Genomic DNA, 25086 nt, shown 5'->3' on the forward strand with positions numbered 1-25086 from the left:
TCCAAAAATTTACATATTGTGCCTTTAAATTTTATGACTTTGGGTTTTATATAAAACCCCAATGAACTTTTTTTTTTTTTTTTTTTTTCCTAAGAGTGTATCAAAAAGGCTCACAACTCCAATTTATACAGCCACCATATTTGGAGTTGCAGTTTCTTTCATTCATTTTCCCACGAATGGTCTACTCCAACTTATACTGTCTCTATACACCCAATTAATCATGACACAAGTGATGACAACCATTAAAATTTGAGGTAAACAGCCTTTAGCCGATACATTCTGAAGTCAGTTACCTCGTAAGATCAAACCACACCGTCTTTTTTAAAACCGTCTTAAAACTAACCTATTATGTCATTTAAAATTATTTAAAGTGGTATAAATTCTGCATGTAATATATTTATCATGTCTACCACTAACACATAATAGCAAGAAACATTTATGAAACATTTATACCTCGGTCGTCCTTGAAGAGAAAGTGTATATGAGGTTATCATTTGCATAGGACATCACTAGCAATCTCTCATTTAGACATGTCAAGAATAAGTGGCGGTAGACTAATGAAGATGTGCTTATTTATATAGTGGCATGAAACACTGTGAAATCATCAACCACAGATGAAATTCACACTTGCTGCATAGAATAATGATGCAAGGTAGCTCAGCTCTTTAATCTCTATCTTTTGCTAGTAATATAGAGGAGAATAAATGAAAAACTTTCCTGTCTGGTCAAACTTCTTACTCTGCCTATAGTGCACACTATTCAATTAAATGCGCAAATGTGGCGGAGCGCACTGTATATCACTTCATTATAAATAAAGTCCAAAATAAATTATGAGCATGCAACATCATAATTATGTTGTCAATTATTAAGAAATTTCCAAAAAGTATCAACATATTACATAACTGGCACTTAGTGTGTTAGCTGGGAAGGATTTGCATATAATTGGGGCAAAATTGGGGCACAGCTTAATGACCATGGGAAAATGTGGTCCCACGGCCAAACCAGTTGAGAACCACTAATATAATCAGTGTTGGGGTAACACATTACAAGTAACTTGAGTTACGTTATCAGATTACATTTCCAAGTAACTAGTAAAGTAACACATTGCTATTTCAATTTACAACAAAATATCTGTTACTTTTTCAATTAAGTAACGCAAGTTACTTTTTTCACATTTATTGACTGACAGCTCTCCTGTCCTCATGTTGAGAGAAATAAAGTGCAGAGGTATTGTGTGCGGTCCGTGTAACGCTTCACAATTCAGTTTTAAGACTGTAAAATGCAAATGCAAAAATGAAAAATTGAAACCAAGCATTCATTTTTCTTGTTTTTCGGTTACATCATCAATGGATATTTGCCATTTCCCCCCCTTTTTTCAATTTTACTTTTCCTAAATTATGACTTTAGAAACAATAATTTGAATAAATGAAATCTAACCGATTTTCTATTTTTCCATTTCTTGCCTTGTAATTTGCTCCGTGGGCTGTACCATTAGCACAGGGGTGAGACCGCGGACTACTATCATCTCATTGATGTAACTGCTTTATTTACACTATATGCACGTTGAGGAATAGTTTAAAGGATTAGTTCACTTTTAAATAAACTTTTGCTGATAATTTACTCACCCCCATGTCATCCAAGATGTCCGTGTCCTTCTTTCTTCAGTCGAAAATAAATTAAGGTTTTTGATGAAAACATTCCAGGATTTTTCTCCTTATAATGGGCTTGAATGGGCACCAGACGGTTCAAGGTCCAAATGACAGTTTCAATGCAGCTTCAAAGGGCTTTAAACGATACCAGACGATGAATAAGGCCCTGAATAATGTCAAGCCCTGATTGTTACTAAGCCTGCCCTGGGTACACCAAAACTACCCAAATTTTTCTTGTCCGCTGCCCTCACAGATTCCTGCAGTTAAGCTTGGATATACATTTACATTCCAATAAAGGTTATTTATGACATTTTGAAGAGGTGGAGTGCACAATAGACCCCCATGACACGGCCTAAGCTTTTGTCCTTAATGGCATTTTTTTCCCTTACATTACTTTTACTTTTATACTTCAAGTAGTTTTGAAACCAGTACTTTTACACTTTTACTTGAGTAAAAAGCTTGAGTTGATACTTCAACTTCTACAGAAGTATTTTTAAACCCTAGTATCTATACTTCTACTTGAGTATTGAATGTGAATACTTTTGACACCAGTGCTTATATCTATCCGATACATTTGTACAGATTATTACAGAGTTTATTGCAACTACATTTAATCTCATTCTCATCAAACAGCCAGACTAATAAATGGCTCGACACAACCCGTACCAGGGCAGAACCTAGACAGAGCTTTCTTCTGTATACATTCATTCGCGTGCCGTGAAATACTAATTTATCGCGTTCAATATGAATTTACGTGGCATCTGCTCTCACAACTACTCCTAGCCAGCTATTTGGCACACCATGCCACACCATTATTTAGCTGACCAACTCTAAAAATCTCTGCTGGAGCTGTGGGACGCACTAGACAGCGCAGAGAGGATTTATTTACAGTGAAGATCAAGCATTTGTTCATCAGTTACAGTTGTATGGATTCTTAACTCTGACATTTCATCTAGGTCTAGGTCTCATCAAACAACCAGATTCATGAATGGCTCGACACAAACCCTACAGGGCATAGCTTTCTTCTGCCTATATTTGTGTGCGGTGGAATTAGTTTATCATATTAAATATTAGTTTACTTACATTGCATCTGCTGTCACAACTACCCCTAGCCTACCTATTTGGCACACCGCCTGTTTTATTTAGCTGATCAACTCTTGAAATCTGTGTACCAAAAATGCGGGACTCACTGAACAGCGCAGAGAGAATGTGGTTACATTGTAGTGAAGTGTAGATCAGCAGTCCTGACTGTTGTTTTAACCAATACACCGAGTTTATTTCATTAACACTTGAGTATGTCCCTCAAAACAATGTTTTATTTTTTCTGCCAGCTAAATTTCTAAAGCAAAGTCACAGATCATTGTGTGACTCGCAACATAAGGCGCACAGAATATCCTAGTAGTTAATTCGTGAATGAATCCGAGTCTTTGAACAAATCGTTGAGTGATTCACCAGCCATACAGGCTTTTTATTACTGAATGAATCAGCGTTTCGAACGAATCAATTAAATAAAATGACTCATTCATTAACACAGTGACTTGCTGCCACCTACTGGCGATATTTCATATTCGTTTCATCTTGTAATTTATTTCATATTTTCTATATTCAAAGCATTTTGTATAAAACATGAAATTAATGTCATTGCATTATTTGCTCTGCTGTGAATGTATTTACATACCTCTCTGAGCAGCATTAAATTGTGTAAATACATCTAAAAGCAACTTCATGCTGCTGTGCCACCTCTGCAGCGCAAGATGCCTTTGGCTGAAACAAAATAGTGTCAAACTATAATTGTATTGACTAAATTTAAGATTTTTAATTTAAAGATGGCATAGGCCTATATTTAATAAGATAGCTATTTTAAAAGGTAGCCTTATTTGACTAATTAATTTATGATGGTAACAGATGGCAATACTGTAAATATAAATATGTAAATATAAATCACGATATGAATGTATATAGAAGAAAGCTCTGTCTAGGCTTTGCTCTGGTACGGGTTGTGTCGAGCCATTTATTAGTCTGGCTGTTTGAGAATGAGATTAAATGTAGTTGCAATAAACTCTGTAATAATCCATGCAAATGTATCGGATAGATATAAGCTACTATATATTTTGTTGCGCAGAGCCGAGTTCTGGAGCTAAGAACTGATGGCGCGGCTTGATCTTTGGTTGACCAATCAGCGGATCGAATATTCAAGCTGTTTATCCATTTTTCTGTTTAGAAGACAAAAAGGAGAAAACAAATTATCTGAAGGTACACGGACCGTTGACTCATCTTGCTTGAAAATATTCAGTATTCCTCAAAATGAATAAAAACAGTGAAATGCATTTTATAATAGCAAATCCAGAATTTGGATATAGCAGAAATAGCAGAATTTATGCAAACCTGTCATAATCAACTATATTAAATTACACAAATATACTTTTATTTAAAGGTGCTCTAAGTGATCCTGGGTGGAGTAACTTCCTGTTGACGTTCGAAGTGTTGTCAAACAAAACAGAGGCTAGCTAGACCCTCCCTCCTCCTCCTCCCCCTCCCCCTCCGTGCTTCCGAAACAGTCATGAACGCGCATTTAAAATCATTCTTGTTGGTTATTGGCTGGAGCATGTTTATTATGATTCGTGGTCCAGTTGCTGTTTTCAGAGCTTGTGGCAACTACAGAGACCGTGTTTTTTTTTTTTTACAGTGTGTTCAGGGGACAGGCAGCTAGCGGATAGTGAGGAGATGTTTGCTGTATGTGACCAAAAATTTTTTGGCCTAAAAACGTGTGACATCACTTAGAGCACCTTTAATCTCACTTTATTAACTAATGTCTTTGCTGCTGACCTTCAATGATCTAATTCAACCACACTAATAAGCAAAAGTTACTTTAGATTAGATTTAGAAATAAGAGTGTTGAACTTCCTTCTCCTTTATCCTATTAATCTTTGATCCAGAAAGGCAGCACAGCTGAAAGATTTGTTTGTACAGGCGTAAATATGCATTTCCTTCAAACTGAGGCGTCACCTTTGGTGTGAAAGGGCCTTTAGATTTTTGTTGTTGTTATTAAAAAACAAACAAGCAAGCGAGGTGAGAAAAAGTAACGCAAAAGTAATGTAATGCAATTAGTTACTTTTCTGGGGAGTAACGGAATATTGTAATGCATTACTTTTAAAAATAAGTTTCCCCAACACTGAATAATATAATATAATATAATATAATATAATATAATATAATATAATATAATATAATATAATATAATATAATATAATATAATATAATATAATATAATATAATATAATATAATATAATATAATATAATAATCATGGCAAGTATTATTATTTGGTATTATTCTGAAAATTTAAACTGACCTTCCTCACAAATGCAGACTTCCTCACATTTCAGAGTGTTTCTGGCTCGGCTGTAGTTCACTGAGGTCCATATCCCCTGAGCAAACCTTCCCTCAGAAGCCTGAAATCAGGACAGATTAAGACTCCCAGAGATGCATTTTACTTTCTTTTTTCTACAGCAACACCAAACTGAAAAATATTACACTTCTCCCTTTTTAGGCACCACTTTGACAAATTTCTTAAAGATTGTTAGCAGAGCTGCAAAAAGGCACATTTCCAGAGGATGTTAATGGCTTTTATATGTTTTGTGGGGAGAAGACACCCTTTCTGACTCAGATTTATGAAGCCATCGATTCCTCTGGCAGACTACCTGCTGGCCTGTATGCTAATAGACTGAATCTGCACATAAAGCCCTGCTGTGCCGATCTATATCACATTTGTCTGCCGGTGCAGATACAGTGTACACATGCCACATGATAGACGAGCATGTCGATAACTTTTGTTATAAATAAAACACACCCACATGCAGTAACTAATATTTGATCAATACCTGCTGGAAATGTGGCCAAATGATGCACAGTGCCAATAATTAAACAAATTACAGTCCTAATAACCTCATCTGGCAATGAGCATCAATGAACATGTTTACATTCATACCGATATGCTTAACTCCCAAAAATCATCTTATTGAATTAACACGTTGTCCCGGTTGACATGGAAACCAATAACCTGGCAACACAAGAATACCTGCTTTATTAATAAATCAGTTTATTCCCCAGCAGTGATGTCAAAACCTGACCACTCGTGTATCTGATTAGAGTAATGCATTTGTTATGTGAGATGTGATGTTAAATAAACAGTGCTAGGTGAAATGTCACACTGACCAACAGAACGCTGCTTGGTTTTAAAGTGACGTTTTTGTGAAACATCACTACACTATAGACAATGGACCTTTCTGCCCTCAAAATTTGGCTGAAATATAGCTACTGTGGCGCTTTCCTGTCACATAGCCAGACGTGCACACTTCAAGCCGACAGAACGTAGATTAATGTGTTTACATGCTTGACGAAATCGGGTAATGGGCAAAAATCTTTATATGCTTTATCCATTTAAAGGAAAAGGGATTCATGCATTTATATGACCACATGCATTGTCAGCTTATAAAGGCACAATATGTAACTTTTCGCCACTAGAGGTAACCTATTCAAAACAAAATGTTGCTAAATGGCATGCAGTTAATTTTAAAATTGTATGATGGAGAAAATGCTGTATTACTGTTAATAAAAATAAAGCTGCATCCAATTATGCTGTGTTAGCCACCTGAAAAAATAATGTTTTTCTCTGAGCCATAAAAACATGGTATGCGCGGATAATCAAGTAAACGAGATTCAAACAATAAGACTACATTTGTTGAGCTATATAACAATGATTAGTTTTCGGTCTATAAATGTATTCAAACAGTCGCTCACCTGTCTAATGAAACATATAATATATTAAAGTGTCTGGTGTTTCCATGGTTTTTACAAAATAAAACTGGAAATCGGGGGTAATGCAGATATGATGTTATTGACAGGCAACGCTTATTTCTCTGGATTGAAACATTCTTGGAAACATCTGGGATAATGTAAGTACACAAGTCGACAAAATATATAACATTGTTCAAGTGGTTTTTGAATATTTTAATTAAAAAGAAAATCTTACATATTGTGGCTCTAAGCATAACTGGGTTAAGAACATGCACGTAAACGTGCTCAATATCTTAAATTCAGCATCAACACATCAGCCATCTTATTACTGTATGTTCTCATGCATTCAGTCATTTTCAAAGCGAAGGAAATGAGAGACTAAACACACCACGGCATAACCCCAGGTAACATGTGCCCTTCTGTGCTGATGATCTAGCATCGGTTTCTCCAACCCGAACCCTAAGCATGACTCATCTGAAGTGAAGTTAGATTAGATCAAAAAAGACAAGCACTGTCACAGGTACAAGATCCACTGTCAGTGTTCTGAAAATCATTATAAATCCTAAGCGTGCGAATGCATAAATCAACTTAACAATCTCTTCAACTGCCACATGTTTGGAAAAGAGTCATTAATGGACAGCCAGCACTTCTGCCAAACCACGTAAGCGGTATTTAACAACCAATTGTGCGTGCAATTCACCGAGAAGTTAATGTAGCATGAAGGAATGTCACACGTACAGTGCTGCCTTTTCCAAATGGGATTTCTGACACATTCCAGGGCTGTGAGCTATTCTTATTCCCACAAAGCATCCAAATACCAAACACTCAAAAAATACACACTATTTTTTTTATTCAAAAGGGTGTCCAAACTGCAGCCCATGGGTCATGTGCAGCACCTGTTTTGATACTTTAGATACTTTAAAAACAGAATTTAAAATTTCTCTATTGAACAAATGGTACCAAATCTCACAACACATCACCTCGACTAGTGCCTTCTCTTTGAATTGCTTTCTCTGAATATACACAGACACACAAATTTATCGACCACACTTTCCAAGAATGTGGTAAGTTTTGGGCGTTTTAAATGGTATGTTTGCAGGCGTCATTGAAAAAGAAAAATAATTCATATAAAAGTGCACTAAAACTGCTTTTTGCTTTAAAAAAGAAAAAAAAGAAAGAAAGATAAATAGTACCATTCAACAGCTGTCACGTTCTGATATGGTTTCAATTTCATTTTCATGGACTTTTATTTTGTTTTTCATTGTTTCCTGTTTCCTTCGTTCCTATTTTTCCCACTCATCAGTGGTTAGCATGGTTTTTGGGGATTATTCACTCACACCCGTTTCCTTTTAGTTCATTACCCTGTGTATATATTAGGACTGTCAATAGATTTTTTTTTTTATCACGATTAATCACGCACCCTAAATTGCGATTAATCGCACACTTATCCTGAAATTAAGCATACACCATTTATCTTGTTTGACGTCCATTTTGCCATCATTTCCTTTATCCAGCAAAGTCAGATTGAAGTGTGATTCTCACAAAACTGTACTTTTCAGATTTTTCAAGGTAAATTTAGATGTCTTTCCAAAAAAAGGACACCAAATAACCAAATATTTTTTTCATATAATTCATACATTTATGTAAACCAAAGCACCCATAAAAAATAAATAAATAAAAATCACATCAAAAAAATGTCAGAATTCAGTGTATAGTATGTGCAACAGCAAAGAGCTTGTTTACATTTTAGACAAGTCAAGTTGCGATACTGAACAGGACCACATGGAGATGGCAAAAAAAAACCTAAACTAACTGCCTTGACCCGCATATATGCTAAAGTACACAGCAACATACACAGAACAAATCCAAACATTATCCTGAATGTGTGTGAAAACAATGTGAATTATTGAAATGTGTCTGTGCATAAATACAGTGTGTGATCAGAGCGTCGAGATCACTCATACATGATTTGTTTGCGCATCAATACAATGGACTCACGCGTGCTTAATGTACAACTCCTGTAAGTCACCGCAATCGTCTTTACTTTGATTGCAATCCTCATCCATCAAAACTTTACTAGCAAGAAGCTGGTTTGGTTTATCCAGCCGAGAAACATAGTTTGCATATCATCTGGCCATACAGCGGTGGGATGTTTGGACTTTCCGTTCAGAACGGGAGGGCTCGCGCTCTTCAGATACAATGACACAATATGACAGAGAGTTTGTGTTTTAAAGCGAAACAGACACTGGAATGAATAATTCTCTCTGCCATCTCTGATATAACCAGCATGGACTTTAAGATCATCTAACTGCATGATGTAAATTACGTTATGATGCAATTTCACATGCTTCCAAAATTTTTTTGCATTAAATATGTGTTAAATTATTTTAACACGTTAAGGATTTCGAATTAATTGCATGCATTAGCGCGTTAACATATATATATATATATATATATATATATATATATATATATATATATATATATATATATATATATATATATATATATATATATATATATATATATATATATATATATATATATACACACAGTACAGTCCAAAAGTTTGGAACCACTAAGATTTTTAATGTTTTTAAAAAGTTTCGTCTGCTCACCAAGGCTACATTAATTTAATTAAAAATACAGTTAAAAAACAGTAATATTGTAAAATATTATTACAATTTAAAATAACTGTGTACTATTTAAATATATTTGACAAAGTAATTTATTCCTGTGATGCAAAGCTGAATTTTCAGCATCGTGACTCCAGTCTTCAGTGTCAGTGTCACATGATCCTTCAGAAATCATTCTAATATGCTGATCTGCTGCTCAATAAACATTTATGATTATTTTCAATGTTGAAAACAGTTGTGTACTTTTTTTTTTTTTTTTTCAGGATTCCTTGATGAACAGAAAGTTCAAAAGAACAGCATTTATCTGAAATACAAAGCTTCTGTAGCATTATACACTACCGTTCAAAAGTTTGGGGTCAGTAAGAATTTTTATTTTTTTGTAAAGAAATGAAAGAAATTAATACTTTTATTCAGCAAGGATGCATTAAATCAATCAAAAGTGGCAGTAAAGACATTTATAATGTTACAAAAGCTTAGATTTCAGATAAACACTGTTCTTTTGAACTTTCTATTCATCAAATAATCCTGAAAAAAAAATATTGTACATAAATATGTTGTACAATTGTACACATTAAATGTTTCTTGATCAGCAGATCAGCATATTAGAATGATTTCTGAAGGATCATGTGACACTGAAGACTGGAGTAATGATGCAGAAAATTCTGCTTTGCCAACACAAGAATAAATTACATTGTGAAATATATTCAAATAGAAAACAGTTATTTTAAATTGTAATAATATTTCACAATATTACTGTTTTTACTGTATTTTTAATTAAATAAATGTAGCCTTGGTGAGCAGACGAAACTTCTTTTAAAAACATTAAAAATCTTAGTGGTTCCAAACTTTTGGACTGTACTAAAATATATATTATATATATATATATATATATATATATATATATATATATATATATATATATATATATATATATATATATATATATATATATTATATATTATTATATATATATATATATGGGGGGATCACATTATGAAATAAATGTTTTTCTCCAAAACATGTTGGCCACAATTATTGGCACCCCTAGAATTTTTTTAGCACACCAGGGTGATCATAAACATGAAATTGTCCAGCCATGACTTCCTGTTCCACAGAAGCATAAACATGAGGAAACACAAAGGCCAAATTCCCTTAATCATTCATCATAATGAGTAAAACCAAAGAATATAGTTCTGATGTGCAGCAAAAGATTGTTGAGCTTCACAAAACAGAAAATGGCTGTAAGAAAACAGCTAAAGCATTTAAAAATCCCCATTTCCACTTTCAGGGCAATAATTAAGAAGTTCCAATTAACTAAACATGTTACAAATCTACCTGGAAGAGGACATCGTCCTTATGCGTGGTGAGGAGGAAAGTTTGAGTGGCCAAAGACTCTCCAAGGATCACAGCTGGAGAATTGCAGATATTAGTCTTGAGTCTTGAGTCTCAGAAAGCCTAGCATCCCCACAAGTTGTTCGGGAGGTATTCAAGAAAAATCCTCTGCTCTCATCCAGAAACAATCTCCAGTATATTCAGTTGTCAGACAAGACTGGAACTTCAAACGGGACCAGCTTCTATGGTCAGATGAAACTAAAAAAAGAGCTGTTTGGCAGCAATGCGTTGGGTGCACACATGGATAAAAAGTGCCCCATGCCCACAGTTAAATATACTGCTGGATCTTTAATGTTGTGGGCCTATTTTTCAGATTCATATTATCATGGATTCTATCAAATCCCAACAGATAAAAAATGAAAATCTGACCACTTCTGCTTGAAATCCAATAATAGGCCGTGGTTGGATCTTCATCTTTTTTGATTTTTTTTTGGTGCTTCGATGTTGCGCTGTAGACTAATTAAAGCATGCTCACAAAGGCAGTTCAGCTGATTTAATTTGATTTGCCGACATGTGAAATGCATACCTATTTATATATTCTTTTATGCTTATTAATCCAAGATGTTTTTATTCATTTTCTTCTATATCTTTGTGTGGTGTTCTGTGAATTTTTATCCACATTGCCTTTCATTTCAGTTTAAAAAAGATAAAAAGTCATTATCAGTTTCATCTATCACTTGACAGGCAGTTTGGTCGCTTTATTAGAAAGTTGTTTCTCTGTGCTGTGTGTGAAAGTAAAAAAAAAATATATATATATATATTGTCTTAAGGCGCGGGTATACCTGTAGGCTTTACTTCATTTTCCGCGTCCCGCTCCATCTCGTGCACAGTTGAGCCTTTCAAAAGTAGCCTATAATCCTTTGGCCTTGAGCGCGTAAAGAGTTTGTGTGCACTAGTGCTCTAGTGGACTGCTGTTTTTCAAGCATTTGAATAAATTATATTTATGATTCGACTATCAGTCTATTATCTTCCTGCCTGAAGTTTTTGCAACAGTTTGGTATGATTTTTTTTTTTTTTTGCTTTTGCAAGAAGTCTCTTATGTTCACCAAGGCTGCATTCATAGCAAAAATACAGTAGAAACAATAACAAAAACAGTAATATAAATGTATATTTTATCACATGATCCTTCAGAAATCATTCTAATATGCTGATTTGTTATTAAAGTTGAATACAGTTTGCTTCTTAATTTGTGGAAATCATGATACATTTTTTCAGGATTCTTTGATGAATAAAAAGAACAGCATTTATTTGAAATAAAGACATTTGATTTGTTACAAAAGATTTCTATGGTCTTTAATTTTGATCAATTTTATTCAGCAAGGATGCATTAATGTAATTTATTTCAAAAGAATATGGTAGTGTATATAAAAATGATTATATATATAAAAATGATTATATATATATATATATATATATATATATATATATATATATATATATATATATATATATATATATATATATATATATATATGAATGAGAGAGAGAGAGAGAGAGAGAGAGAGAGAGAGAGAGAGAGAGAGAGAGAGAGAGAGAGAGAGAGAGAGAGAGCGCGCAAGTAATGACAAATACATTTCAGACTGATGTTAAAGGGTACGCTGGGTATATTTTTGACTGTACTGTCCGAGTGTCAGGCTGGTGTCCCACAAAAGGTACATTTTTTTTCGCACTTTTTCCTGACAGAATAAAGCAAAAATTAAAACTCGCATAATAAGCATTTTAAAAAATGACTACATTTGCTATCTGCCATTAAGATTAACTTCCTTGGTATTTAACTACTCTATAAGAGAGAATACTCATTTCATTGCGTTTCACAACAGAACATAGACAGACTATAAGCAAAATCAGCCAGCAGCTCACCTATCAAGGCAGTATTCTGAGAAACCAACATTTTAATCCACACCGAATGACAAAGCCCATTAAAATATAATTACACGCATAGCTCCATACACATATAGGTCTGCTAAAGGATTATAAGAACAAGCATTTGTATTTATTGGTCTTCTCAACCATGAGGGTAATGAGAACACGTTCGCTCTCAGGGGCGAGCAGTATGCCAAGAGAATATAGATGTGCAATAATTAAACGAAAGACCTGACATTGCAGTTCACAAAGGATGCCAGTAATAAAATGTCACACTGCACTCAGAGGAGAGAGACACAAAAATTATATGAACATGAATTGTACCATATATAAAGCTATAAACATACACAATTAAAATCACAAATAGGCTTAACAGATAGGAAAGAAAAAAACCCTGAAAACATCAGGCTTGCAGGGGGTCATTCAATGTTTTATATGTAGTGCAATAGGAACAAGATGATAATATCTCCTGCTGTTCTCAAATGTATGGGGAAATACTGAGAGTAACAGTTCAGAAAATGATGCAAATGACACTTTGGTATGATCACACTGTAGCATCACGAACAAGATCCTCATGCGTCCTTTCAGAAAATGCCGGTTTAAATACAATCTGCCATTATGTGCGTCTGAAGTTGTTCTTGGTACTGTGAGTAACCCTTACCATCAAATAACGTCATCAAATCACCATACTCTCATGATACCTCTTATCTAGAAATCATTCGTTTCCGCAGCATGGTGGCAGCTTATATCCTTTTATTTTCCTGAGGGCTGTGATTCAAACACTTGTCAAGGGATTATTGAGACTGCACTTATTTTCTGTCACTTCCTGATATCCAATATGCATACTTCTCATCTTTGTAGGAGGATGGAGAGACTAAAACTAGCTCCATTTTTGCCAGAAAGCCCACTCAGTTCACCCAACCTGTTGCACATTAACGGCCCAGCAGACAGGACTGAGATGAAAAATATGTGTGATTGAGAGTATGGCACATCTTATAATATGCATTCATGTTAAGGTTTTTACTAAATTGCATTGTTTTGTAATTTATTGTTCTTTCTTATGGCTCCATGTCTCCTAAAAATGTTTCAGTGATTTGTGTCATATTATATTAAGTTAGCATAAAGAGTTTCTGGCTTATTCTCAGAAAGCAGTGCCAGTTGTGTTCAATGACTTACTTCTAATATTTAAAAAAAAAAAAAAAAAAAAAAATCCTAGATAATTACCGTCATATTTCATAATGTAATATTTGGCTAATTGAATACATTTTAAAATCAATTTAAATGTTAATCAATAGGATTGCTTGCTTGTTTCAGCCAATTAATTTGCATGTTGCATTCACCATCATTATAGTTTAATAGATTATGTGGAATTAAATTCACATACAGATGTCCGGAGTATATTTGTTTTTAATGACCCTTCAAGATTAAAGGATCAAAATATATTTTAGTTTTTTCTTTTTTTTTATGTTTTAAATATCAGGGAAGAATAAAACACTAAATTTGGTTAAGGTACACTCTAAAAAATGCTGGGTTAAAAACAACCCAAGTTGGGTTGAAAATGGACAAACCCAGCGATTGTGTTGTTTTAACCCAGCGATTGGGTTAAATGTTTGCCCAACCTGCTGGGTAGTTTTATTTAAACCAACTATTGTTTAAAAATTGCTATATGGCTAGCTTAAAATGAACCCAAAATAGTTGGGAAATTAAAAACCAGATGCAATTAGAGGCAACAATAATAGACAAAAGGTGAATGTTTATTAATAAGCTTTAATATTTTATTAATATTACATTTAATCGTTTAATAGTTTATTAATATAAATTTATTAATAAGCAATTTAATAAATGTTTATTGTTTAATAATTATTCATTGAACATTAATAAATGTTCATTTCCAACACACTTTGGGTTAATTTTAATTAAGCAATACAGTCATTTTTAAACAATAGTTGAGTTAAATAAAACTACCCAGCAGGTTGGGCAAACATTTAACCCTACCGCTGGGTTAAAACAACCCAATTGCTGGGTTTGTCCATTTTCAACGCAACTTGGGTTGTTTTTAACCCAGCATTTTTTAGAGTGTATTTATCTGACAAAATTATTTGGCAAAAATAGGCAAACCACAGGTTATATTTTACTATTCAGAAAAAAGGAGGAAAAAAGGAGAAAAAAAAAAGCATAGAAACCAGAAAGCTAACAGGAAAAAAAGCATACACTGACTACAACATAATCAGTTATTAATATTTTGTCTTCACAGTTTGGTATGTTTAATTGCACAAATAAAACAATTGGTAACACTTTAGTTTCGGGTGCAACTGTCACTATTAAAGGATTAGTTCACTTTTTTAAATCAAAATTACCCCAAATACTTAAATACTTAACTTGTTAACTTGTTAAATACATTTAACAAGTTATGAGGTAAAATATCCAGCTTCCACCAGACCGCCTTCCGTATTCAAATTACGAAAAAAAACGAAACTGGCGCCATGTCAGTTAAGCTTTTTCCGTAAGCTGAATAGGGAAGGAGTAGGACGTAGCGTAAGCTTTTTGAACTGCGAAAGGCCTCCTAAGTTGAATACGGTCTGGCCGAAGCTAGATTTTACTTAACTTGTTAAATATGGATTTTTTTTTTACACAAACACATCACTTCACTTCAGAAGGCCTTTATTAACCCCCTGGAGCCATGTGGAGTACACGTTTATGATGGTTGGAATTACTTCTTTCAGCTCATACTTGTTGGTTCTGTTCATGCCATTATAAAGCTTGGATGCGTCAGGATATTTATTAATATTTCTCCGATTGTGTTCATCAGAAACAAGAAAGTCATATACAGTGTTGGGCAGTAACGCGTTACTGTAACGCAGTTACTTTTGTCAGTAACTAATACTGTAACGCATTACTTTTTAAATAAATTAACTCCGTTAACGTTACCATATGGTGTGTTGTACGTTACTTTTTTTAAATTAATTAATTTTGGCTGAAGTGTAGCCAACAGCCTAACCTGTTTACAGCAGCGACGCTTTGTAGGATTGGTGGACGCCAACCACTGTAAACACGAAGACGCACTGTGGGCGTGTTTCCGTTTATTCAAGTATGTGCGGCAGTCAAAGATGAAGTTGACATTACTGACTCTCATCATCTCCGCATATACTGGACGCGCCTAGAGAGAAAATGCACATTTCATTCGGATTACGTAATCAGAGTTTTAATTATTTCGTTTTAAAGTAGACATGTCAAGCTTTCTATAGATATATTTCTCATGTCTGTGAGGCAAGCAGACTATACACTGAGTTTCGGTTCATTTAGCCTATAAGTTGCGCTCCAGTTCACGCGCCAGTGTCTATATATATAAAAAAAAAAAACTTAATGAAGGGGTCAAAATCATGTCTGACCCACTCCATGACTCCAATATATTGCGCATCATCATGATTTTTACTTTTCATAATCAAGTAAATGAATTTAAAACATAACATAGGACTATGTAAACATATATGAAACTACATTTTTTCTTTAATGACAGTACAGAGACATTTCATAAGCAAGAGCGGATCATGAGTCACGAGTTGGATCAAAAATTATTTATTCTTAGACTTATATTTAATAATGGGGGCATTGAAGCTATTTGACATATTATTAATTTTTTTTTTTTTTTAAGTAACACAATAGTTACTTTCCCTGGTAATAGTAGTTACTTTGATAATGATGTAATAGTAACTCCGTTACTATTTGTGAGAAGTAACTGGTAACTATAACTAATTACTTTTTTAAAGTAACGTGCCCAACACTGGTCATATACACCTAGGATGACTTAAAGCTTGGGCTAATTTTCATTTGAAAGTGAACTAATCCTTTAACTAATCTTTATTAACATGCAAATTACTAGGATTTTGGCTGTTTATTAGTACTTATAAAGCACATATTAATGCCCTATTCTGCATGACCATATTCTACATCCTTTAATCCTACCCAATACCTAAACTTAACTACCTTACTAACTACTAATAAGCGTGACCAAACAATTGACTCCAAGCACAAATACACAATATGCTTACAAAATCTTTAACACATTTTTTTTTATAATATTTGGATAAGGGGTGAAGATGTCAATTTTCTTAGTCTGGACATAACTTTGGACCACTACTGTCTATAAGTGTCTATGGCAGTTACAGCCTTGGTACTTGGTACTCCTGAGATAGGAAAATATGATTTCTGGAAAGTTTATTTAAAATGAAATGCTGAGATTTTTAGGCATTGTTTCCTGAGAACAGGCTTTCGAAAATGGCTTCCCATCACTTATTATTTTAAGATTCAATCTTGAATGTTGAATTCCAAAACCTAAATGAATTTTTAAGGTTCTAACCTGATCACATCCTACAACACCACACCATCTCCCGTAAGAATTGTGCCCTCTAATGAGACCTGTCCTGACAAGATGGAGGTCTGTTTTCTGTCACCATCATGTTTGAGAGAATTAAAGAGAGGCCGTTTTAATAAACACTAGAAAATTTACACTGATGGATTCTCTTCCCCTTGGGCTGGTAGATTATCTTGAAAACAGGGAGCATGAGTCATACAGGACATGTTTTTTTGAGAACCAATAAAGCTTCACATCTACAGATGCATGTGAGCTCTGGAGATAAGATTTTTTTTTTACTAAAGTCTAGATGGTTCCTGGGGAATAATTACCCAAATGGACTTGTGGCTCCTTCCTAAGAACAATTATTATTATTATTATTTTATATATATATATATATATATATATATATATATATATATATATATATATATATATATATATACACACATAATGTGCATATATCAAGTTAATCATAATGTGCATATATAAGTGAAATCATACATGCTGTAGCACAGCTGACTCCTCTCAGCTCAGGATGTATTTATTGTTTCGCAACAGTGTGCTGGACCTTACTTACCAAATGGACAGATACAAATGTAGTAATTGACCAGATCAATGCAGGTGCCCCCATTAAGACAGGGTCTGGACTGGCACTCATTCATATTCTCGGAGCACGTTCGACCTGCATGATGGACATTAACAATATGGATAATAAGAAGCCTGTCTCATATCATGCTATCCACCTTATGGCCATTTGTAACTAAACTCACAATTGAGAGTCCAATTCTGAGGGAAAAAGACTGACATTTTGTTCTCAGAATTGTTCGCAATTGAGTGTTATAAAGTCAGAATTGTGAGATATAAACTCACAATTCTGAGAAAAAAGTCAGAATTGCGATTACAACGTAATTCTGACTATGACTCGCAATTCTGACTTCATAACTTGCAATTGTGAGTTTATATCTGACACTTCTGACTTTATAACATGCAATTCTGACTTTATAACTTGCAAATTTATATCACACAATTCTGAGAAAGAAAAGTCAGAATTGTGAAATGTAAACTCGCAATTTCGAGGAGAAAAAAAGTCAGAATTGTGAGATAAAAAGTTGCAATTAACTTTTTTATTTTTTTATTCAGTGGCAGAAAAAAGCTTCCATAAGCTAGAGACTGACAGTGGTACCACCGAGTAAAACATTTAGCTTACCCTTAAATCCTGGAGCACACAGGCATTGGTATCCTGCCACCAGATCAATGCAAGTGGCACTGTTGGCGCAGGGTGCACTTTTGCATTCATCCGTCTCAAGCTCACAGAACGTTCCCTCATATCCCAGCATGCAGTGACAGGTGTAGTTGTGCTGTTGGTCCAGACAGACGCCGTGTTCTGAACACTGATGCCCAGAGCAGAAGTCAATGTCAAGTTCGCAGTAGACTCCAGTGTATCCGTGACCACAAAGGCAACTTGGAATGCATAAAACAGTATCTCTTAAATGTAATCGCAAGCAAAACAGCCGGACACAGTATGAAAATAAATGGCTGAGTCATGGGGGAGGACAATGTAATTTGCTTTGCTTTCTATCACAGGAACATGCTATTTGTTTTTGCAGCTATGGGTGGTTTAATTCTAGAATGAGACAGAAAACAGCTACTGAACCTGAACAGAATATCAATTTTAATTTTATATTGAGAAGAAGCATCTTGTTTAAAATGGATATATCCATCTCAATCACTCTTTTTTGAAAAAAGCACCACATTAAGACAACAACATGCTATATTAAAGGTATAATTAATACCAAATTTACTCACACTCATGTAATTTCTGAACTCTTATGCTGTGTGTATATATGAAACACAAAATATTTTTTTCCATACATAGTGACCATACACTATAAAATTATGTATTTACATAAATATTCCAGGGCTGGATTTCCCAAAACTCTCTTAGTTAAGTATACCTTCTGTAAGTCATTTGTTCGTAAGTTTGGTTTGGACCACTCTTAGCTACTGTATACCTTATCACTGTTGACAGTCCATACGAACATAATTGTGAAAATGTAATACACCCAGTGTTCAATTAGGATAAATGGCAAATAATAAAATGCAAAGATTCACTGCTAAATTCAAATGTGCTTTGGCGCTGAGCTAGAGACAGACTCAGTGTTCAGTGTTTGTCATATATCACAACTATTCAGCGTTTTCAACTACATCAGGTTTATTTTAGGTTTTAGACATTTAAATACACATTCGAATGAAGTACTAGGCTATACAAAAAAAGACATTTATAGTTTGTTAAAATCAAATTCCATACACTGATGTCTATGGAAGCTGCAATAATAACCGTTCAATTATATAATTTGACGAAGTGTTTTATTCATATCAGATACACAGTGTGTATGAAACAAAGTTTACTCTATTCTTCTCCCAGTTCACCGGCTACATACTTTCATGTATTTCAGGGAAAAATGTGTAAATCCGACAGCTCTGAATTGCGGTGCAAACTCATTGTGTGACAAAACACATTCCCTTCCACATATTTTACAATTGGAATATATAAAACTCATGATATAGTTAACAAGTTTGTGAATATTTTGAATAAAAAAGGATAAACTATAAAAACGCAATACATACATATCTGTCAGCTGCATGACACGTCTCCAAGGAATTAATATGTTCTAAAAAATGTGTTCTAAAAAACAGTCACTTTAAACTCATGCTGGGAGCTCAGCCAAAATATAGAGCCCTCAGAATATAGATAAATTACAATATATTTTGATTATTTTTTATAAGATCCCAGGAGTTCTGATAAATGCAATTTCTACTTCTGAAGTGCTTCTTTTATAAAGTCCACCATTTTTTTTTCACATACCGCAGTGAAGCTGCCCTGCATAGAGTGAATTATCGATTCTCGAGCCATCGATATCAACCAATTCAGCACTATCGCCATGAACAGCACCTGGTAAAGTCACACTTAAGAAAGGTTGATTCTAAGGGATAGTTCAGGGAACAAGCCTAGAAAAGGTATATCAGTTAAGGTATACCCTTAGAGTCTTCATAGCCAGAAACAACATTATCGGGAAATCCAGCTCAAATCTTTAAATTAATAAAAGAAAAATAAATGAAAAAAAAATATATATATATATATATAAAAAAAAAAAAAAGGTAACACTTTGGTTTGGTGAACACATAATCAACTATGACTTTTGCTTCAAACTCTTAATTTAATGCTTATTAATAGCTAGTACGGTAGTTGTTGTAGCATTTAGGTATGGGGTAGGATTTAGGGATGAAGAATATGGTCATTCAGAATAATGCATTAATATTTGCTTTATAAGTACTAATAAACAGCCAATATGCAAGCTATTAAGCAACTAGTTAAAAGTGAGAACTGTTCCCCATACTAAAGTGCTACCTAAAGTGTTTTACCTCAACTGCAGTTTGGAAATATAATTTAGGTTCTATGGCAGTACTTAGACACAATGACATTTGGTTACAAGACACTTGAAAAAAATCACTGTTTGATGCTACTGACATTCAAACTGCATCAGGTGCCATATCTGATTTGAGAGCAGGAGTGTATATGAGGGTTATCACCAAATAAGGACTACATTTTGCACTGTTCGTAACACAAAGCTCTAATCTGGCTTCAGAAGGCTTGGAACATAGAGCATTAGTCATATGGAATATTTAGGGTGTGAAATTGTGTCTTTTTTGGAGCCTGATAGTTCATAGTCACGACAAGCTGTCAGTGTATGGAAAAAATTGTATAGTTCTTTACATGTTCTTTGTTCAGTTGAGAAACAAAGCATACAGATTTGGCACAACATGAGGGTGAATAAATAATGACAGAATTTTTATTTTTTGGTAAATCCCTTTCATTGCTAATTTTATTTGCATTTAAGTTCATGCTAATAGTTATAACCACATTTGAAATGCATTTTTATAAAACCTTTGTATGAACAAAACAGAAACATATTAGAATTCAATTAATTTCAAGACATTTGCTGCACTCTAAACAAACCTTAAGAGATTTTTTTTGAAAAAAAAAAAACAAAAAAAAACAAAATAACAAAAAAATCTCACCCAGACTCACCTGTACCCAACAACCTCATCCATGCAGGTGGCTCCGTTCTGACACCTGTGCTGGACACACTCATTTATGTTGATCAAGCAGGTCGGCCCAGTCCATCCAGGTGCACAAACACAACCGTAACTGGTGATGTTGTTAAGAACACAATGTCCTCCATTGGCACATGGCTGTCAAATTGAAAATCAAACATTATTCCAGAACAATCCTTCATTTAAATATGTGTGTAAAGGTAATTGTGGTCTTTTGTAAACAGAACTGCTTGGTCTCCATGTTAAATAAAACATGCTGGTTAATGAAGGAAAGCTAATGCATTTTAATTGCCATTTACGTTGGTGATTATCAACACAAGTAAAACAAATCCGGATGATCAAGCGTGTTCAAAAGGGACATGCAATTTGCCTTTGGTATATAGTTCAGTCAGTGACAAAGCTTGCAAACAGCTTCACACATCTTCAAAAGAATATAGCATGCTAAGAACATCATTTCCTTTTAAGCACATGAAAGGAGCAGGTTAAGAAAATGTGATAAGGGTGGTGTATGCATTTTAAATGAGTTCACACACTAAAAAAAAGGTGCATATTCCTTCTTGCTACTCTGAATAACTGTTTACACTTGATCTGACTCTTTTTGATTTATTGATTGATTGACTTATTGACTTATTTATTGTCTCGTCACTGGTAAAATAGTTTAGATGACTGGAAGTTTTGTTTGTTTTTATTTAATTTATTATTACTTTTGTTTGAATTATTGTAACCATAGTGTTAATGCACATATAAAATCACATTTCCTAATTTTCAGTAATAGTACAGAAAACTACGATGGAAATTATTTGAATTACAAGGGACTAGAAGAAGCTGACCCATTCTGACCTACCTGGAGATAGCGAGGGCACTGAGTGTGACATACATGAAGCTGGTCACCTGGCAAATCCTCACAGAACATCCCAGGAGGACAGGTGACATTGGGAAATTCGCAGGCGTTTATGTCAATCTCGCAGTCAGCACCAGCGTATCCTGCAAAGAGAGGCGAGAAACGCAAAACAATTTGAAGAATTGCTTAGCCTTTACAGTGGCTGCTTCCTTGATTGGGAACTAAAAGAAATCCTGTGCAAAACTAGAATTTAAAAGATTAAACAAGATTGAAACATCTTCGCTCTTGTTAATGCCTTTGAGAACGCACTGCATATATTCCTCATGTCATTGTGCCTCAATCAATAAGGTCAATCAATGAACATGAAGCAAGCTGGAAATCAAATTCTTTTCTCCCGAACCTCCACCCTCTTTGTTTTGTGGAAAAAGAAAGTAAAAGAAAACGGCAATCAATTTTTGAAAGCCTATTCAAAGCCTAAAAGCCAGTCAGTGCAAGTGAAAAGAACAAAATGGTAAAGGTCAGAGAGAGGCCAGGCTAGTTTGTTCAAGGGCTTTTGGAGTGAGAGAAAAAAAAAAACTGGCTTGCTTGCATTTAGTTTACATAATGAAAACTAATAATTTCAAAATACATTCACGTGGAGGCTTAAGCAGGAAGATCACACTTATGAAAAATTAAGGAAGGGTCAGGATGGTCAACTATGGTCAATTAGAGAGGTCAACTAGTAAATTTATGTATTTTTTGTCATTTTTTTGAGCATTAATATTTTTAACATACCTTCAGAATGAGTTTTAAAATGACCACATTTATAGCAAAATTACATTAAATAAACTTTACCATTTTTCTGCACCTTCAATGTGGTAATTTCATTGCTTTCAATCGAGGATAAAAAACCTCTAGGATTTAACGTTAATCAAAATATCTTAATTTAGGGCCCTATGATTTCCGCGATGCAGAAAACGGAGACGGAATCGCGGAATCCATTAATAAAAACGGAATTTACTATATAACGCGGAATGTCACGGAATTTGTCAAATTTTTGATGAATGAATAAAAAAGCAGGTCGTTAAATCGCGATATAGAGTGTCTGTGAATATTAAACCACAAAAATACTATTTAAATATAAACCCTGCATGTTGTGTGTCTCTGAAATGAATGTCGCAGAAGCGCGGTTTCATTTACCTCACACACATTCCAAGCATTCAAGCACACAGACACTGAAGCACGTGTGACGCTCGCAGTGTTTTCATCCTCTGTTGCCTCATGAACGCACAAAATTCAACTTCAAATGTCACTTCATCAGCATTTTAACGCTTTATTTGAAAAAAAAAAAAAAAAAAAAAAAAAAAAAAAAAATCTGTCGTCATACCATAAACACAGAGACTTAAAGCACTTGGCAACCCGTCAAAATAAAAGTTCGATTTAACTTGACAGAAACATATTAATCTGTACAGTAAAATTTAGATACGTTTCAATGTAATAATAATACTAACACTAATAGACTTAATAATAATAATAATAATAATAATAAATTATTAAAATTATTAAATTATTTTTTAAAGGAACAATCTCAGTTTTTGTTTCATGTTTTAATTTTAACAGTAAAGCTCTGTTGTGCAGCACTTTGTTTGATAATAAAGTTTCATTTCATGATTAAAAGAAATTCAATTAAAGTTATCAGTTCATTTGATTGCCAGAAAAATTAAAATATGCAACAGAATTTCTGAAAAAAACAAAATATATTAAAAAAAACATTTTATGAATAAATTTGTTGTTTTTAAGAATTCAATTAATTAGACATTCTTTTTGATTATTAAAATTGAATTTAACCATTAAAATCGAGTCCAAAAAAACTTAAAATGGAAAATAACGGAATCCAGAAAAATTCAAATAAAACGGAATTCATAGGGCCCTATTAATTTGTGTTCTGAAGAGGAACGAAGGTCTTACGGGTATGTAACGAGAGTGAGTAATTAACAGAAATTTTGATTTCATCACTAAATGATATTAACTCTCTTCCAAACAATCAAGACCCATAGGCTATGGCTTGAAATCATTTTTGTGATCTCAAAAATACTCTGAGTGAACGGTAACCAAAACTGCTTAGTTACCAACATTTTTCAAAATATCTTCTTTTATGTTCTGCATAACAAAGTAAGTCTTAAAGGTTTGGAATGACATGAGGGTGAGTAAATATTGGCATAATGTTCATTTTTGGGTGAGCTAACCCTTTAAGTAGTTTATGGTTTTACATACTTTATTGTAAACATACAGTTATACATACTTTCAGTATTTACATATTTATTAATTATATCCACTATTTCACAATGGCCTAGTCAAGTTTTTTTATTACTATTATTAAAAAAGAAAAACAGCATTTTTTTTTTTTATGAGAAAGTCATTCAAATGATTCCTTTTTGCATCTCTTTCTCTGAGCAGCGAGTACGCGTGGGCAGGTTTAGGGAGGGGGCGTTTGGGACTCTGGGTCCTCTACTCATCGAGCGGAAGGGAGCAGCTGGCAGAGAAGCATGCTTGTAACCCCGCCAGTGAGTTGCCAATCTCTAGGGTGAGCCATCAGGTTGCATCAGTGAATGCAAATCATGCCTCAGAAAGAGTGAGCAGAACCAACAATTACGGGAGGAAACCATATCAATGCAGTGGCCTCAAAAGGGAAGAGCATTTCATAACACAATATTGACACAATTCTGCAGTACTAATGAGCTCTGGCAGTGTGAGAACGGGAGTGATTTGTTCAGCTGTCAGTCAGAGCCGCTGGTGCTGGCACGGTGGGGATTTGTGGCACAGTCAAAAAAAAAAAAAAGCTCATTCTCAGGAGTAAGAGAAACTCGTACCTGAAGGACAGGCGCAGTTGTAGTATCCAACAAAGTCAGTGCATGTTCCCTGGTGCTGACAGGGACTGGAATCGCACTCATTTACTTCAACCTCACAGTAGCGTCCTGCAGGAAGACAGGGGTGTGAATGGAGTGTTAGTTAAGCTTTTACGCTCCGTCTCCCCTGAACATATTGACTTCACTTTTGACATTTGGGATTTAGAAACAAATTTGGAAACTTTTTTTTCCCCCTATGGCTCACTGTAGGTGCATGTCACAGACAAGAGAGGCCAAATCATATTTTACATCCTGAAACACCCACAAGAAACAGTTCGAAGTGCCATTTACTGAGTCACAGTTCAGACAGTTAATGCAGACAGACTGTATGTAAAACGATACAACATATGGAACTACGAGAGATGCCAAAGAGGGGCAGTATATAAGTGACTCAACTTTTATGGAAAAGGCAATGAAAAAAAGAAGTGAGGAGGCAAAGGATGTTGGACTTAAGAAATTGTATGATTTTCTTAGTGTTGTTATTTTTAACTAAAACTATTAAAATTGTTTTTGCTCATTGAAATAAAGCTGAAATAAAATGAAATAAAAATGAT

General features: G+C 34.2%; 1 protein-coding gene across 1 annotated transcript in view; it reads right to left on the bottom strand.

Annotated features, from left to right (window-relative positions):
- The window catches only part of eys (eyes shut homolog), a 300156-nt gene that overhangs the window by 248691 nt on the left and 26379 nt on the right, over positions 1 to 25086 (bottom strand). Inside the window, exons 7-11 of the mRNA XM_067386962.1 lie at positions 24497 to 24601; positions 21651 to 21790; positions 20781 to 20944; positions 17898 to 18151; positions 17268 to 17372 (exon numbers count right to left, since the gene is read on the bottom strand). Of these exons, the coding sequence (XP_067243063.1) occupies positions 17268 to 17372; positions 17898 to 18151; positions 20781 to 20944; positions 21651 to 21790; positions 24497 to 24601 (768 nt within the window). The remainder of the gene's footprint in view (positions 1 to 17267; positions 17373 to 17897; positions 18152 to 20780; positions 20945 to 21650; positions 21791 to 24496; positions 24602 to 25086) is intronic.

This window comes from Chanodichthys erythropterus, chromosome 5 (assembly GCF_024489055.1).
Source record: "Chanodichthys erythropterus isolate Z2021 chromosome 5, ASM2448905v1, whole genome shotgun sequence".
In the NCBI taxonomy this organism is placed as follows: domain Eukaryota; kingdom Metazoa; phylum Chordata; class Actinopteri; order Cypriniformes; family Xenocyprididae; genus Chanodichthys; species Chanodichthys erythropterus.